Source organism: Ictalurus furcatus, chromosome 28 (genome assembly GCF_023375685.1).
Source record: "Ictalurus furcatus strain D&B chromosome 28, Billie_1.0, whole genome shotgun sequence".
Classification (NCBI taxonomy): Eukaryota; Metazoa; Chordata; class Actinopteri; order Siluriformes; family Ictaluridae; genus Ictalurus; species Ictalurus furcatus.
In genome coordinates this window covers 13,162,049-13,174,656 of record NC_071282.1, presented here as the reverse complement: position 1 = coordinate 13,174,656, position 12,608 = coordinate 13,162,049, and the positions used below count along the sequence as shown (strand labels likewise).

Below are 12,608 nucleotides of genomic sequence, written 5' to 3'. Positions count from 1 at the left end.
CTTTTACTCTCAAAACTGGAACTCATTCATCTTCAGTCACTGCTTATCCTGGTCAGAGTCGCAGTGGATCTGGAGCCTGACAGGAACACTTTCTGAGAACGAGCAGCAAACAGTAACCTGAAGTCAGGATCAAACCAGGACTTGCTGCCTCACAGCTCTAAGGTTCTCTCACAGCTCAAGTTACTGTCTGTATGGAGTTCAACATATTCAAATCCTGCTCCTTCCAGGTTCTCCAAGTTCCTCCCACCTCCGACAAACATGCTGGTGAGTGGGTTGGCTGTTCGAAATAGGTGTGAATGAGCATCTGAATGAGTGTGTATGGTGCATGATGGACTCCCACCTTTTGCCAAATGTTCCTGGGATACACTCCGGATCCACCACACCTCTGACCAGGATAAAGCAGTTACTGAAGATTTTGACAGACCTACAGCTCCCCCTCCTGGTAGACAATCAAAAATGACCTACAGTATTGCACAGAGTGTAATAGTTTGCACACCCCCTTGTTTCCTGGATGGAAAAAAGGAGCTCTATTTGACAGTTTATCTACAAAACAAACATATTCCTTGTTAAATGAATAGTGTTTTCTTAGTGAAAGCCTCAACATCACAGCCTTACATTACAGCAAGTGGGTCTGTAAGCAGTTACTCTTATTAGCAAGCTCAGAAGTTGACGTTTTAGGTCTTTTATTCGAGTCTAATTTTAAGATTCAATCCTTCTGAAAACCATTCTTCAGGAATTGAAAGTAATATCAACACCAAGACCCAACCGATAGGTGGAATAAAAATCTTCACAAACTCTTTGATTATTTTTTTATCATCACGTATAAAATCCAATGCACAAATGTCTTGGTTTAATCAAAGGTTTGCAAACATTTGCACTGAACTATATGTAATTTGCAGAACAGACTCATTAACCCATCAATGTTTTTTGTAAGAAGCTTTTATTCAAATGTGATTAGTCAGCATTGTCAAACCAATAAAGTCACTGCTGTGGTGCTCTTTCAATCCAACAAGATAAATATAATGAGAAAATAAGACTTCTGTAAGATTAAAAGAAACACAAGATTCCAGAAGTAAATGAAGCAAAAGAATATTACAGCGATATCCACAAAAGTTAAAGTTCACCAGTCCAGTTCTCAAGGGCTTTTAGCTATTTATTCTTACATCAGCGGTGAGATATTACAGGTTGTAGAGCACTGTGTGGCTCAGAAGCTGGAATACAATCGGATTAACAGACTTCTTCAGACAGGTGACGATAATCAACAGTGTAGCATTTAGCTGAGGAAAGTTTCTGGGATGCGATGCCAAAGCTGTGCTGTGCGTCACGTTTACGTCTTCACTGCCGTGTCTCTGGACCTGTAGATGACTCCTCTGCTCTTTAGTTCTCGCACCACTCCTACAGAAACACATTACAAACAGTGACACACAGTTTAACATTAAAAGCCCACAGACATTATAAATTAGTATTAATTAGAGCCCTGGTCATCTTAATTACTGCTAGATTTACTAGCATTTTCAATGTTTGTCTAGTACAGAATATTTGTTTTTGTTTTTTTTTGAACATTTTAATTCTACAAAGTCCATTTTAAATGCTCCATTGCCAACGTTTGTAAAACTATTCTAATAGGAAGTTTACTGTATTCTTCTTACAAATATTTGTACTTGTTTCTAACCTACTCCAACTAAAGTCCACTGGAATGAATGCATCACTGCCAGTGTCTTTATACTATCCTGAATGGCATTTTAGGCTACTGAAAATGAGTGTTGCTTCATATATTTTTATGTTTCACCCTTACTTCAGTGGATAATCGCACTGTGATACTGTAGACTTGTACCCAAGAACTGCTGCTGTAATCTGAAATACTGTCCTGTGCTCATCCCAGGATTCTTATTCACAATATGCTCAGACTGAACATCCTTTCAACACACTTAGTACTTTTTGTCTTGACAATATAAACCTGTAGAAGTGTACTGATTTATAATCCAAGTATCTAGCATCACCCAGAAGATGAGCAGTTCCTTTTTGGTGGGGAGTTACTACTACTGTCAGCCCTGGCTTCCTCGTTAGAGATCAAAATCAGATTTATGTAATGCTGCTTTGTGACAAATAATACTGTTAAAAGCACTACATAAAAAGTTTAATTGAATATACAAACTGGAAATGACCCCGTTTTGCCTTGCCTTCTAGCATTTGTCACAAGACATTAGTATTTTTTTTTTGCATCATCATCATATTCCTAACTATTTATCTAACCTATATATCAAGCTAATAGTTTTTAATGAACTTTTGTGCATTTGTATTTCATGGTGGTTCATTTGTCGTTTTAAATTGTTAACTGTAAACAGGGCAATATTGAAAGCAGATGGTCAGGATTTAGGCTCTCACCTGCCCCCTAGTGGACACTGGAATACTGTGTCTGAAAAATGCTGCTTATGGTGCTGTAAATAAGATTAATCCTCAACTAACCTGGAGGTAACCTTCCAGTTACAGTTACAGCATAGACGCCTGCCTTGAAATTTCCTGTGAACAAAAATAACAGGTTTATAAATGCAGTAATCATTAGAGACACAGAAGAGACAGAAGAATGTTACCTATTCTTTGCCACTTAGCCACCCAGCTGTCTTCAGGACTCATCATTGCAATGACACTATAAAGAAGGCACACACACACACACACACACACACACACACACAGAGTAAGCAGCTTTTTAAAAATGCTTTATTAGAAAAAAGAATCCAAAAAAACACAGCATACCCATCAAAGGAGGAGCTTGTGCATTCATAAACCATCTCCCGGTTCCCCTTCATTTGCAGGTAGGACTCACAGTTATCGCAGCCGTCATACTCGAACTGGTCAATAGTCTGTAGAAGCAGAGAAAGAAAGTGTAACCAATATCATGTTTCACTCCTACATCCATTAACTCAGGACTAATAGACTTTAAACGTACAAATGCATTCTAAATACAATAATTTACCTGAAAAACTTTATTTGAAAAATAACCTATAAATGTGCTATACTGTATTCACTTATGTTGCAAATGTCCTTTAGTCTGTAGTTGTTTGAAATACTAAATTTCATGCACTTTTTTGCCCCAAAGTTGTCAAAAGAAATGAAATGGTTCCTAGAACACAAAATCTGTGTTTTGTCACATCTCTGGATTTTAAGACCAGTGGATTGAAATTTTAGACATTACACGAAGATATTCAGGGTTACTATTTTCTCCAGGGGAGCTGCCAAGTAATATTCATTGTTGGTGCCTATTATTTTTAAAGGAAAAGGAAAGCGTTATATTTAAAAAGCAACTTGAGCGAATTGTTGCTGGTCATGCCCTTGTGTTCAAACACAATCTGCATCTCCTGATTTAATCAGCGAGGGTGGTAGTGGTCACCCGCAGAGAGACACTCATTATTAATTTGCCGGTAGAACTATACAGAGATTTGTATTCTATAGACAAAATGAGTGAGTCTGGCGAGTTCAAACACTGATGATGCACAACACTGCAACTTAGGAGACAAAATCTCTGTGTGAGGGATGCCATACACTCTCTCCCGTCAGTCATAATGACACTAGGCAATCGTAGGCATGCGTGAGCTCATGTATGAGGAAGAGGGCAGATAGAGCTCTCCTGAGTGTGTTTTGCACTGTCTTGTGACGTGGCATGAGCAGCTGTTGGAAAAGATGTGGTTGGCTGGCATTACATGTCTGAGCAGAAGCATGTGTTAGCCTTCACCCTCCTCGCTGAAGCTTTATAGCCATAAAAATAATAAATGCTTCTTTTAAACCACATGGACAGCAGCTTCATGCACACTAAGCCTGGTATGCAAATTGTATGCAAATATACACTGCATGCAAAGATAGAGCATGTTTATAATTAGCGAAATGTCCAATACCAACAATTTGCACAAAATATTTACTCAATCATAGTGAGAAAGTATAGAAATAAATGAATGACGTCATAGCAAACGTGGAATAAAAAGCGTCACCTGTGGAGAAAGATCAATTTGCGCCATTTGGCTCTTGGTTGATGTTAACCGTGTTGAGTTTTACTCTAAACTCAGTGCTGAAATAGACTAGAGGGTGTCCCAGATGTCCAGAATCATAGGGTTAATGTACATTTTTGCAGACAATCGAATCTAAACGATTTGCCTCATAGTTATTTGTGTATTGAGAGGAATGGGGGACATGCTGAGCAAGTTCTATAAATAAAACCTTTTGGGTTTTTTTTTTATCCCATATGATGCTGGACTTACAGGACACCATGTACTTCTGCTATCTGCACACCACATTCACGAAAATAAAACAAGCCTAGAGAAAAGTATAAAAGCGGGTAGGATTGATGAGCAGGTTTGTGTCAAGTAGACGAGCGTGGGAATGAAATAAGCCACACCCTCAATACAATCTGACGTCACTCTGTGTCAGTTGCTTTGTCTAACCAAACTTTTTTCTACAACACTTGTTTGGAGAACATTGTCAATAAAATAGCAATGAAGACTTGCAATATTTTTCATGAATATAGGGCATTTTTGTGTGTAAATCTGAATATTTTTGTATAATGTTGTTGTATACTTTGTTTGGATAATTAAAAAAAAACAACCTTTTTAAAAATATATATAGTATGTTAGTCAGTAGAAATAAGAATACGCAAAAGAAGAAATAACGCAGTTCAAGATTAGAGATCGTGTGTTTTGTTATTCTTTCATGAAATTCCCTGACGTTACCATTAACCACATATCTTATTCATTTTTGCTCTTTTCCATGAAGGGTGCCATTCATTTTGTAGTCGCTTGTAAATGTTAGGGATAAGGAAAGCACGTTTCTACCACTGGAATAAAGTTGGTTTGACGTTGGACGTTCGATATTCGCAGATATGCGGAAATTAAGAGACCGTCTCTAAAGTTACATACGACGTTGCTAAACACGTTTCTAACTTCAATAGCATTTGAAGGGAATGACTTACAGTCATATAACCCACTGTAAAGTGTTCATCTAGGTGTCAGCAATAATACACACTTCTTAGATTTGTGATATTTATTAAAATAAGCTATTAAATCACATGTCAATTAGACATGAATTTCACTGCAGAATGGGCATATACACAAAATATACCATAATTTAAAGCTTATTTTATATATATATTAAATTATTTAATTAATAGGACATCTACTTTTTTTTTTAAGAAAACCATTCAACCCAGTGCGGGTCATTTTGACCCCCTTTATGCATTCGTGAAGGTTTTTTTGGTTCATGCATTATAGGATTAAATATCAAAAATCTAAAAGTTGTGCGTAATACCTGACACCTAGATGAACACTTTCCAGTTGGTTGTGTGACTGTACATCATTCCCTTCAAATGCTATTGAGCGTTAAATAATGGTATATTTTGTGTATGGGCCCATTCTGCAGTGAAATTCATGTCTAATTGACATGTGATTTAACAGCTTATTTTAATAAATATCAAAAATCTAAGAGGCGTGCACTATTGCTGAAACCTAGATGAACACTTTACAGTGGGTTATATGACTGTACATCATTCCCTTCAAATGCTATTGAAGTTAGAAACGTGTTTAACAATGTCGTATGTAACTTTAGAGATGGTCCCTTAATTTCCGCATATCTGCGAATATCGAACGTCCAACGTCAAACCAACTTTATTCCAATGTTTCTGCCGTACTTGTAATAGCATAATAGCTACCTGGTTAGCTAACTTAATAACAAAAAAGGTTGGTATTATTGCAAAGCTAGCTACGAGGCGTTAATAGAAGTAAACATGCCATTTTAATTCATCAAAATAATGTGCTGTGCAAAACGTATAGCTTTTAAACCCACATTTCCCACTTAGCCCTAAGCTAACTCGCTGTAAATACTGCACTAGGTCCAAAAAGCTTACCTTGACGAGAGAACATAGCAGACAAGCCCGCAGATGACGAAGATCTTTTGGTACGGTCTCCAAGGACATTGTGTAACCTAAATTACTAAATCTTATTTCACAAAATGTGTTTATTTTATTTGATAAACTCTAGAGAATAGCTCAATAGTGTAGTGTGCTTTTCCGGCGCATGTAATGACGTCATAAATTTGCGCCGGCGGTCTTTGTACAGTGTTTTACGGCGGTTTGCAGACTAGGTCAAGGTGCATTACCGCCACCTACTGATGTGGAGTGGAGACTTTCGCATTAAAACATTTAAATCTAATGTATAATAAAGAAAAGATACCATATTATACAACCTTGAAGATCTTAAAAACTGAAAAATATCTTTATGGTCTATACATATTCCAAAACTATATACAAGTTGGTCCTTTAATGTTCCAGTGTGTCTTCATGTCTTTTGTGGATATGCTTCACAGTGTAATAGAATATATGTTCTACTGTTTCCCTGCTTTTTAATACTTCTTAATTAAGAGCAGTGAGCGATTCAGTATTGTATGCAATTATCTGAAAGGTGCTGTTTCTTTTTAGTAACACTTACTTTTCCAGCCTTTTGTTGCCCCTCTCCCAAATTATTTGAGACATGTTGCGGCCATCAAATTCAAAATTACCGTATTTGTTTTCCTAAAATGGTACATTTACTCCGTTTAAACATGTGATGTGTTTTCTATGTTCTATTGTGAATAACATATGGGTATATGGTGTTATGAGATTTGAAAATCATTGCATTCTGGTTTTATTTACATTTATTTACATTTTACACAGCGTCCCAACTTTTTTGGGATTGAGGTTGTATTAAGGGGATGGGGGGTGTCAAAATGCAATATAATAATACAGAATAAAATAAAAACAAAAAGTTTGTTCAAATTATTTACAAATAAAGTGATTGCATAAGTATTCACCCTCGCTGCTGTAAAACCCCTTATTGATTATTTAGGAAAGAAACATGGTTAAATGGTCACATTTTTTTTTGCGACTGAATGACGTCATCGGCGCTTGTTACTCTGATTGGATAAATCCACGCGCGCTCACTGAATATTCATGACCTCGCGCGCCTCCACTTGTATACTATTAAATTTAAAACGGTGCGTAACGGTTCCCGAATAGTTTTAACAGTTCCGAGAATCGGTGAGAACAGAGAACGTCCAAAAGGAACCAAAATAACAGGTATATGTCAGATATATAATAAATGAACCCCGTTTGATAGTATAATTCTTATAGAAATGACTTTGGGTCTATTTTTGTTATTATTTTTCCAGTCAGGAGGCTAGCAAACTCTAACGGACAGATTTTCTAACTAGTAAGCACTAGAGAGCAACTGTGACAATCTAGTTAATTTGCAAATGTCTAGATGAATAAATAACTACAGTTCACTAACACTGAGCTCCTGTCTGTTTTCACCCAGCTGGTTACAAATTCATTATCTGCTATGGAAATCGATAAAACAGGTTCCACCATGAAGATCAACTCCAACCACTTCCCCAGCAAATTGTGGCATTTGGTGAACCATCCACAGATTTGTTCAATCTGCTGGGACGAAACTGGGGAAGGAATACTCATCGATCAGGGAACCTTCGAAGCTGAAGTGCTGTTTTCTTCTAAAAGCCAGATGAGACAGTACTTCAAAACAACAGACTTCACCAGTTTCGTTCGTCAGCTAAACCTTTACGGCTTTAGGAAAATGCGCCCAGACTTTGCGGTCTCAGAGAAGCGACTCGACAGCACTTCCATCTATGCTCAGACGCACCATTATCACAACCCAAACTTCAAACGTGCGAACCCGGAGTTTCTGGTCAACCTGAAGCGACTCACGGCTCTAAACAAGGCCAGGCTTGCCGATGGTATAGAGATGCCCAGACAGTCATTCAGGCCTTTCCATTATCCGATGCTGAATTCACCTGATGCGATGAAAAATGGTTGGTAAAGTCTTCAACAAGAATGGGCAGTACAAAATATATTTATTCATTCATCTTCAGTAACCGCTTTATCCTGGTCAAGTTCACGGTGGATCCAGAGCCTATCCCTAGAAAACTGGGTGCCCTGTTTGGAACGGCGGACCATCACACACACATTCACACCTAGAGGCAATTTAGCATAATCAATCCACTTACCGGCATGTTTTTGGAGAAAGTAGGAGGAAACTGGAGAACCCAGAGGAAACTCATGAGGAAAACATGTACAGACATTCCACACAGACAGTAACACGAGGGTTGAACCAGGGGACTTGAATCTACAGTATATGGAGGAAATACTATCCGGTACACCATTGTATTAGCTGAACTACCTCTCACACTCGGAAAACTGTCTATTTAGAAAAACTCAGTTTTTTGCTGAGCGAGGAAATGGAAAGAATGATTAGAATTTATTTTAAAAAATACGTGCTTCCTAATTTGAAAAAGGTAGGACATAATGCAACCTACCCTCAAGCATAGTCCACTGATTTCTGGGCCCCCTGTGCATGTCCGGACTCCTTGGACCTGCTTTCTCGCATTCTCTAGAAACTATTTTTTTTTTTTTTAGCCCAGGTCCTTTGAAAGACTGAATAGGCAAAACTACTATTTCACTATTCCCTACATAGCCTTAGGGGGCTAAAAGGTCAGTCATCTGTAAGAATTTGTAGAGAAAAGAGACAAAGAAAGTACAGCTTACAGAGTGCCAGCTATCTGAACTTTTATTACTCTTTATTTATTAATATCTGACTTGTCTCTATTTGTTTAGGTTCAGTCTTTGATGAACATCAGAGAACGCCTTACCACCATCGCGGAAATGACTTTCAGCGGGTGAAGGAGTGTGACAGAACACCAAAACCCTCCCAAGAATTTGTAATGGGCATTGGCGATCCGGGCTCTGTGTTCCGCCACTTCCCGATGGACTCTCCGCCGTGTGCACATCCATCCAGCCCCATGCATATGCATCATGGCTCACAAAGTGCAGTGCCTACTGCAATGTTAGGTGCCTTCATACCTCATCAATCAGAGTACAGATTTTACTCACCAGGTGATGAATAGTATAATAGTTTAATTACTATAAGCCTGCTATACATTCCAATTGCATGCTACTGTAGCAAATACAGTAGTGTAGTGCATTATTCTGACCTACACTTTGGTTGCATGCCCAGTCCACTGTTTCACAATTTCAGTGTTGGTGTTTCACCTGCACTAGTGTCACTGTATCTATCCAAATTGTGTCACAAATAAAGATTTTTAAGAAATATACAGTAAATTCCGATAATATCAGTCAATATAATTCTGTTATATATTACACACAAGTTGTGCTTGCCAGATTTAAATATCTATCTAGCAAATAATAATATCTATCTAGCAGCTAATACTTTTACTTGAATGTGTCCATCGTTTTATCACCTCAAACTTTTTCAGTATAAAAAATGGTTTTGGTGTAAGTACAGAGTGTAACATCAACAATATCACAGTCCATTTTCAGAACATGACTTTTCTTTATGTCTTTAGTTCTATAAACAGGCACCATATCCAGCAAGTCCCACAACGCCTTGCATAAACTGCTTTTTAACTAAATACGAGTGATTAGCGCTGCCTGGTGCTTGGCAGTGTGTTTGGCTTTTGTTTGAAAACACATTCACATACGGTTTTTCATATAGAATAGTTAAAGTGATATTAGTGGTGCTTAATGAGCATGATTTCTGTTGATACCGATAATTGAATAGAACCTTAATTCGGCCAATATATTGGTCAGGCTTTACACTGCATGTGATCTCTTTCGATGTCCATTTAGTCTTTATAACACAACTATTTAAAATCTTGATCTTTCAACATGCCATTTAGTACAGTAGGCAATCGCTTAACAAAAGAGGGGCTCTAGGAGCTTTATTGTATTTTAATATTATTCCAGAATAACGCATTAGTAAGATGTTGTTAAAATGTTACCAAACAGTGAGTCATTTGATAACCATTATTGTTTTGTGTGTGTGTGTGTGTGTGTGTGTGTGTGTGTGTGTGTGTGTGTTTTTCAGTGTATCAGTGCTATAGCCCAGGCTTTTATGATTCAAATATTCCATATTCCCAACAGCCAGCTGCCTCCTACGCTCACTGTCGCTATTACCCTGTAAGAGCTGAGAAACTTTTTTAGTTTATGTACTGATCAGAAGAAATTGTCTTAGAGAAACTGACATAGGTTTGATGATACATGTCACGGTATGATGGGAATGTTGGGAAGTCAAAAAAAAAAAAAGAAGAAAACCTTGATGCATATTGTAACAGAATTTTACTTATTATCCAGGACTTCTCAGTCAGCTACTTCCAATGCACTGGTCAGAATCCAAACTTTCAAGCAGGTGATGCTCCAGATCCCAGGAAGAGTTACGTGAACCTGGACACTGTATTCAATGTGGCAGATGAAATGCAGGTCAGAATAGACAGAAAGTAGCAGATGAGATTAGATGGTCCACATCAAGAACATCCCAGAGTAGCTGTGCTAATAATGTACTCTGTATAATGTATGCTATATGTACTATAAAGTCCAAAAGTTTGAATCCATCACCAGGTTTATTCACTTGATCAGTGTGTGTTGCCATTCAGCTGGTAAACTGTTGTTAATCTATACTATTTATTAAGCGACCTCTAAACTTAATCCTATTCTTTGCACCTGCTTTTACATGAACGGAGCATGACAGAACACAGCTGAAAAGTTGTCCATTTTTTTTAGTCACTGGTTTCCTCTTTCAGCAAGCAATCAGACGCATATAGGCTATACTCTGCCTATTCATCTCGCAATAAAATATTTTATTTATTTTTTAAAAATCTAGTCTAAGTAGGGCAAGTGGAGCTTGTTTGCTTTGGAGGTGATCAAGAAGGCAACTTCTGTTGAACTATACAGCGACAGTTAAAGAGTAAAATGTGACCATGGCATTTGGATACCAGGGAACAAAAGAAAACAGAGCTGTCTGTGAGGTGATGAGTTTATGTGGTGTACTGCTAAGCATTGTGTGTGTTTGTTTTCACCTTATTCAGGCTTCTGCTGCTTCCTCCAATCTGCCCACCAATGAAAAGTCACCTGTGAAGACAGTTTGAGTAGCCACCTCATTTTTATTTGATATGTAATGATTGAAAATGTATGGTTGAGTGAATGCCTTTATTCCATTTCCTGACAACAAGTCACTCTTGAGTAGATGATTATCAGTTTCTATATAAAAAACCGGTTCGATTCCTTTCGTAATTATTCTAGATTATTACACAGGGTTTGAAATGCAGCTATAGCTTGCACAAGTTTTAATGATCAAAATGAACTTTAGTATTTCCTTTAGATGCCTGTGCGTATTGAAGACATGAATGATAACTTATCGAACAGCTCTTTTATTTTATTGCATCAGTTATTTTCCCCTCAAGGATAATCTTTTATTTTAAATAACATGCCAAATTTGTATAAATTTACCATTTGTACATAAGTCTTTTATTTAAGATAACTTGCAAAAAAAAACCTTTTTATGTATTTATAGTACTGTTTAAATTTAAATATAATTTTAGTGGTAGTTTGATTCAGGGAATTGAACAAGTGATATTTTAATGCCAACTTGTCTTAGTAACAAATTCTAACTGTATTTTAAAGCATGCACTGCTGAGGCACTTGATGCATGAAATGTATTAAAGTGATTTTATCTTAGATCTTGTCGTTTCTATCCACTCACTTGGTGAGATATTGGAAATAAGCTGTGAGCAATGCTCTGATATCCAAAGATAAAGCTGAATAAATCGGAATGCAGTACATTACTGAATATGCAGCGGTATACCTCAGAGTTATTTGTGGTGTGAAAGTGGTGTAGAACATGTACAAAACGATACACAGTGCCACAGAGGTTTAAGTCACAGAGATTGGTCAGACCTTACAAAGTGCTTTGAACTGAGAACATTATGTAATGCCAAAGCAACTACAAGTTGTTTAGTAATCAAACATGCCAGGGCGTGCTGTTATAGGAAAATAATTAACAGCAGGGTGGTGTGATGCAGCCTGATGTGAAGCGGAGGTACTGTTACCACAACATAGTTGATTATTTTCCAATATCAGCTCATCCTGAGGTGTTTTATTCTTATTACCCCAAAACCATTTGCCAGCTACTACTATTTTTTATTATTAATGAACAAAATGTCTTAATTTTTAACCTTTTTATAGCTACAATTAATGTAACTGTGAATGATAATGTTAATTTTTTTATTTTTATCTTTCTTTATGTTAACATAACAAAACAAAAACAATATAGGACTTTTGGTCAGACTTTCTGACCAATCAGATTTAATTATTCAACAATGCTGTGCTATGTGATCATACTTAACAATAAAAATATACTTAGACATAATATTAAATGCATATTACATAGTAGTCATAATAATAACCCAATAACAACCAAATAGATAAATCTATTAAAAAAGGTCCAGAAGTAATTTCGCCTCAGTACACTGCCACAATGGATTTGAAATGAAGAAATCAGAACGTGATTGAAGTGTCGACTTTCAGCATTAATTCAAGGGGTGTGACAAAAATACTGCATACACCGTTTAGGAATTACAGCCATTTTTTACAGAGTCCATCCATCTTTACTGGCTCAAAGTAACTGGACAAACTATCATAATCATAAATATTCTAATTATTTTTAATACTTGAAATCTTGAGTTTCACCAGTGGTCTGCATCTTGAGGTAAACCGCCTGTATTTA

At 37.0% G+C, this 12,608-nt stretch overlaps 2 protein-coding genes across 7 annotated transcripts; one reads left to right on the top strand and one right to left on the bottom strand.

The window, feature by feature from the left end:
- Positions 1-1,140: 1,140 nt before the first annotated feature.
- Positions 1,141-6,073, bottom strand: supt4h1 (SPT4 homolog, DSIF elongation factor subunit). The gene is made up of 5 exons (XM_053618559.1): positions 5,888-6,073; positions 2,755-2,861; positions 2,592-2,647; positions 2,467-2,520; positions 1,141-1,395 (listed from the first exon to the last, which is right to left on the bottom strand). Exons 1-5 carry the CDS (start codon positions 5,954-5,956, stop codon positions 1,328-1,330), a joined length of 354 nt encoding a protein of 117 aa, XP_053474534.1. The 5' UTR covers positions 5,957-6,073; the 3' UTR covers positions 1,141-1,327.
- hsf5 (heat shock transcription factor family member 5) lies at positions 5,460-11,816 on the top strand. 6 transcript variants are annotated; one of them, XM_053618554.1, is made up of 6 exons: positions 5,460-5,720; positions 7,332-7,842; positions 8,645-8,923; positions 9,915-10,006; positions 10,181-10,306; positions 10,912-11,816. In XM_053618554.1, the coding sequence occupies exons 2-6, from the start codon at positions 7,356-7,358 to the stop codon at positions 10,969-10,971; spliced, it is 1,044 nt and encodes a 347-aa protein (XP_053474529.1). In that variant the 5' UTR covers positions 5,460-5,720; positions 7,332-7,355; the 3' UTR covers positions 10,972-11,816. The 6 variants fall into 6 exon arrangements, 5 of the variants coding, with proteins under 5 accessions (XP_053474529.1, XP_053474532.1, XP_053474531.1 ...); XR_008385080.1 differs by lacking the exon at positions 5,460-5,720 and adding an exon at positions 6,893-7,093 and having other exon boundaries at positions 7,332-8,521; XM_053618557.1 differs by lacking the exon at positions 5,460-5,720 and adding an exon at positions 6,895-7,093 and having other exon boundaries at positions 7,332-8,184.
- Positions 11,817-12,608: the final 792 nt, after the last annotated feature.